This window comes from Bos indicus x Bos taurus, chromosome 19 (assembly GCF_003369695.1).
Source record: "Bos indicus x Bos taurus breed Angus x Brahman F1 hybrid chromosome 19, Bos_hybrid_MaternalHap_v2.0, whole genome shotgun sequence".
NCBI lineage: Eukaryota > Metazoa > Chordata > Mammalia > Artiodactyla > Bovidae > Bos > Bos indicus x Bos taurus.
Genome location: NC_040094.1, coordinates 16,919,043 through 16,924,821, shown reverse-complemented (window position 1 = coordinate 16,924,821; position 5,779 = coordinate 16,919,043). Strand labels below are relative to the sequence as shown.

The 5,779-nt window shown below is 43.4% G+C and overlaps 1 protein-coding gene across 1 annotated transcript; it reads left to right on the top strand.

Moving 5' to 3' along the window:
• The first annotated feature begins 1,986 nt into the window (after positions 1-1,986).
• Positions 1,987-4,895, top strand: LOC113878199 (eotaxin). The gene is made up of 3 exons (XM_027519114.1): positions 1,987-2,264; positions 3,472-3,583; positions 3,971-4,895. Exons 1-3 carry the CDS (start codon positions 2,189-2,191, stop codon positions 4,074-4,076), a joined length of 294 nt encoding a protein of 97 aa, XP_027374915.1. The 5' UTR covers positions 1,987-2,188; the 3' UTR covers positions 4,077-4,895.
• Positions 4,896-5,779: the final 884 nt, after the last annotated feature.

Here is a 5,779-nt window from a genome sequence, read left to right as displayed (position 1 = left end):
TCATTTAGTCACTAAATGTGCCCAACTCTTTTGCAACCCCATAGACTGTAGCCTGCCAGGATCCTCTGCCCATGAGATTTTCCAGGCAAGAATAACTGGAGTGGGTTGTCATTTCTTCCTCCAGGGAATCTTCCTGATCCGGGGATTCAACCTGCATCTCCTGCATTGGCAGGTGGATCATTGGCAGGTGGATTCTTTACCACTGAGCCACCAGGGAAGCCCTGTGAGGGCAGGGGGTCACCCATTCTGCTTCAAACACAACCTATCCATGACAGTATATTTGATGAACAGGATTTGGCTATTTGATTTCAATTGGCAAAGGCTTTAGCAGCTAAGTAAATAGTTTAGAAATGCACAGGAACCTCCATACTGTTTTCTATAGAGCACATACCAATTTCCACACCCCCCAAGAGTGTACAGAGATTCCCTTTTCTCCACATCTCAACAACACTGTGTCTTGTCTTTTTGATAAAAAGCCATCCTAACAGGTATGGACTGATATCTCATTATGGTTTTGACCTGCATTTCTGGGGTGGTGGTTGTCAAAGTGTACAAACATTCAGTTATAAGATGAAGGAGTTCTGGGGGTCTAAGGCACAGCAAGGTGACTCAAGTTAATAACACTATGTTATATAGTTGAATATAATGTGGTTTTGAAGAAGACTCTTGAGAGTCCCTTGGACAGCAAAGAGATCAAACCAGTCAATCCCTAAAGGAAATCAACCTTGAATATGCATTGGAAGGACTGACGCTGAAGCTGAAGCTCCAATACTTTGGCCACCAGATGCGAACAGCTGATTCACAGGAAAAGACCTTGATCCTGGGAAAGACTGAAGGCAAAAGGAGAAGAGGGCAGCAGAGGATGGGATGGTTGGATGGCATTACCGATTTAATGGATGTGAACTTGGGCAAACTCTGGAAGATGAGGGACAGAGAGGCCTGGAATGCTGCAGTCCATGGGGTTACAAAGACTTGGACACAATCTAGAGACTGAGCAATAACATCAACAATATACTTGAAATCTGCTAAGAGAGTAGATCATAAGTGTTCTCACCACACACCACCCACCCAAGAAAAGTAACTATGTGTGATGATGGAGGTGATGGATCCATGAGTTAACTTGGTTGCAATAATCATTTCTTAGTGCATATAAATGCCAAACCATCACATTGTACACCTTCGATACATAACAGTCTTTATTTGTCAAATATTCCTCAATAAAGCTGAGTAAAGACTGCACAGGAATAGGAACTCTTCAGTTCTGATATTCTATGACACTAAATTATCAAGGAACTAAGATTCTCTGACTGCTAGATTGAATTATGGGGGTGAGATTCTCGTGTGCTACAGTTTATGGGTTCCCAGAGACCTGGAAATGTTCAGAGTAGCTGAGACCTCCTGCATTTGGCTGGAAGCCTAGCAGAAGTCTTAGTGCCCCTTTCTAACCTTCGAAATCCTAAAGACCACCACATGAACATAGGAACCAGAGAAGGTACTTGAATCTCCTTGTCTCTTCATGCCCTCGGTCTTTTGGATTCTTTTTCCACTGCATAAGGTTCATTTCAGAGAAAGCTGCTGCTGCTGCTAAGTTGCTTCAGTCGTGTCCGACTCTGTGCAACCCCAGAGATGGCAGCCCACCAGGCTCCGCCGTCCCTGGGATTCTCCAGGCAAGAACAATGGAGTAGGTTACCATTTCCTTCTGCAATGCATCAAAGTGAAAAGTGAAAGTGAAGTCACTCAGTCATGTCCGACTCCTAGTGACCCCATGGACTGCAGCCCACCAGGCTCCTCTGTCCATGGGATTTTCCAGGCAAGAGTACTGGAGTGGGGTGCCATTGCCTTCTCCATCAGAGAAAGCAGAGCTTTGTAAAAATGACCCTCTAGATTACCATCTGTTCTCAGTCATTCCACAAACATGGGTTAATTGAAAAAAAAATGTGACAAGTCCCCACCCCCTAGTTTACCTCTTCTGTCTTGTTAACTTGCTGGAATATGTTGACAGCAATTTAGGACCTGCCTTTGTTATGATTCATTCATGACCCTGGCCAGGCAAAAGCTTCCCTGGATGCTCCCACAGACACTGCACTGTCTTTAAAAGGCACACAGAGCAGCCAGAGCTGCAGAGAGGCTGAGACAAACTCAGGAATCAGCAGCTCTCAGGCTGAAGCTGGCGACCTCGCCCCTCAACATGAAGGTCTCTGCAGTGCTCCTGTGTCTGCTGCTCACAGCCACCCTCTGCAGCATCCAGGTGTTGGCTCAGCCAGGTAAGCTCCTCTCTCTGCGGGAAAACTGATCACTGCCTTCACTGTCAGATCAGCAAGAATCTTCAGAGACTTGCTGCGAACTCCCTCATTTTAAAGATGGGAAAATGGGTTTCATGAGTGGACAAGAAGAGCCTCAACCTCACAATCAGAGCAAGAGACAGAACTAGAAACCCAGGCCACTAAACTGGTCCCCCTGTTCTTTCCTGACATGAACATTGAGAGCAATGTTGTGTCCATCCATGATCTGGGTGCCCTCGCTTGTTTGAGGATGGGGCCACATGAGAGAATGACTTCTCTTACTAGGGGCATAGAGAGGGTTTTTGTCCGTGATGGAGAGAAAAAAAAAAATCTTTTGATTGTACACCCCAGATTATTACTGGACTCCAAGACAACCTTTAAGATCAATGGTTACAGGAAGGGCATGAGGTCTCAGGGGAATCTCTCAAGATGATGTGTTTTGATTCTGTTTGGGAAAAATATCTATATGTTTGTACATAACTCATGTTTTCACCCTCTGATGACTTAGATTTACTGTATGTATCAGTCTGAATAAGGAAATGCACACTGGGGTAACAAGCAAACCTAAATTATCAGTGGCTTAACACAACAAAGGTTAATTTTCTTACCTATACTGAACATCGATAATGTATTGGCTAGAGCTTTGACTTCATATACTCAGGATTCTGGATGGATGGAGCAACTGATGGGAATATTACTGCTTAGTGTAATGAAAGAAAAGAAAGATCTCAAAGGTCTTGCACTGGCAATTACAAAAACTAGCTTAGAAATGGCATTTGTCACTTCATCTCCTCACTTTTGGGTCAAAATTAGTTAATGGTTCTAATCAACCAAGAGTGGCAGAGAAATGCGAGTCTATCATGTGTCCAGAAAGCAGAGAATGGAGAATATCTGGTGGATGGTATTATGACTTTGACACAGCTACATAACTCTTTGTAAAGAGAAAGTTGGAGTGTATGGCATTGACCAAGCTTTTTCCAAATCCTTGCCTATAGCAATGGGTCTCTATTGCATAGCTGGGGACACCTATCAACGGCAGAGGTACAGGATCTCAGAGCAGACAGATTCTGCCTCCATCTCTTACATTTCTTTGCCTTCTCTTAAATTTCCTTCCTTACAAAGTCATGCTTAAAAATTGTCTACATATCATTAGTGCTCATGCTTTCTGTTCACTTCTCCCCCAATTCAGCTTCTATTCCAACCATCTGCTGCTTTAATATGTCTAAAAAGAAGATCTCCATTCAGCGACTGCAGAGCTACAGAAAAATCACGAGCAGCAAATGTCCTCAGAAAGCTGTGATGTAAGTAGACAAAGCTTACCCTCTCCCAGTCCCAAACTTCATTTCTGGGGGAGAGAGTTCTTGAAGCAACACTAGAGCTACCTGGAACTCTGCACTGAGTTTCATCTCTGCAATCCAGTCCATGAGTTTTCACAACAGGAAATTTTCACTCTAGCTCTCTATGTGGATGTTTGTTCAGATCATCCCAGTTCCTTTGAGTCAAGAGCAAGGATGGCTCCACTGATTCATCACAAGCAGCCACTCACCATCAGCATCCCACCCTTCCTCTCTCCCCTCCCCTGCTCCCTCTGCAGGCCCTTTATCCCATGGCAGATGGTTCTGGAAGGTTTAGGATTAAACAAGCACACTTTTCAAAGAGGATCCTTAATATTTTCTTCTCTCCCACAGATTCAACACCAAACAGAACAAGAAAATCTGTGTCGATCCCCAGGAGAAGTGGGTCCAGAATGCCATGGAGTACCTGAACCAAAAATCCCAAACTTTAAAGTCATAAATATTCACCTTAAAAAAAAAAAAAATTCACCTTTTAAAGAGCCTCAAAAGGCTTGGTTCACTTTTCGATTCTTCCTAAGATGTATTCTGAGATAATCACAACTTCATTCTAAAAGTAATGGCTTTTATTTAATAATGAAACATGTATGTTTTATTTAAACATACTCCCTTTAAGTTATTAAAGCTTTTAAAAGTTCTCCACCATTAATTTTTTGCTATTTTTAAAATGGAAAGCTTTGGTTGGCTCCCTTTACTTCAGTGAACCCCAATTTAATCCCCTGCAAAGGATGAGGAATGTTGTCTCTTTCCCCCTTACCTCCCTGGAATCTTGTAAGGGTCCTGGCAAGGATCATCAAAAGGACAGTGTTTTGTATTTTTAAGAAGATGTAGCTCAAGGAAAGAGTGGGATGAATTGAGAGAATAGCATGGAAACATGTACATTACCATATGCAAAATAGATAGCAAGTGAGAATTTGCTGTGTAGAACAGGGAACTCAACTCAGGGTTCTGTGACAACCTAGAGGGGTATGATGGGGTGGGAGACGGGAGGGGAGTTCAGGACAGAGGGGGCATGTGTATACCTGTGGCTGATTCATGTTGATGTGTGACAGAGGCCAATACAGTATTGTAGAACAATCATCCTCCAATCATTGCATTTTGTTCTATACTTCTCAATATTCTACAATGATAATCTCTGATAATTAAAAAAAAAAAAAAGAAGACATCACTCTCGTAAAGCAAAGGTTTACGAGACTCATAAATGTTAAATGGAAATGCATGTTATTTTAGGAATTTATAAAAATACATTTTTATTACATTCTGTGGTTGTACTTTTTGTGGGGAACCCACATTGATCTGGGAGGGAGAAAGATAGGAGAAGGGATGAGAGGTATGGTTATGGAAGGGGGACTGTGTTCCTGAGACATCGTCTTTTGGTGCTGCTGATTTTGAATGAGATTCAGGGCAGGAGGCGGGGTTGGGTGTGAAATGGAGACAACCAGACAAAACCTTTCCATCCCTCTACTTCCCAGTCTCCCAGAGAGGTTTCCCAGACCCCTAGTACTTCAGTCTCTTATTCAGCAGGACCCTCACTACCATTCCTTTTCTGGTCAGCGCCATGCTTGCCCCAGATTTTTCTCCCGTGATCCACTGTAGCCTGTGATACCCTCCCCATGCCTGCTTTATTTCTCTGATCATCCTCCTACCCAGGATAAATAGAAAATAGACACCATGAAGTCAGATAATCCTTGACAAGAGGTTTATTTAGACTAAAGTTTTATGACCACTTAAGGAGGATTCATCGTGGAACTTAAACTTGGTCTTCACGGATGGAAAAGTACGGGGGCTCTTTGAGAGGCTTTTTGAGTGGTTCAGATGGTAAAGAACCTGCTTGCAATGAGGGAGACCCAGGTTCAGTCCCTAGGTTAGGAAGATCCCCTGGAGAAGGGACTGGAAACCCACTCCAGTTGAAGAAGGAATTCATAGGGCCTGGGCCCCATCTTAGGCCTGTTCATGCTGATCCTGCTCAGCCACCTCTCCAACGGACTCTGGACTCTGTGCTTAGTGCCTATGGAAATGACAATAGAAGGATAAGAACCCCTCTGGACAGGGGAATCTTGAAGATCACATCCAGGTTACTCATCGCCTGAGAGAAAACATACTCTAATCACCCCTGCCTCCGGACAGGTCATAAATTCTTTCTGT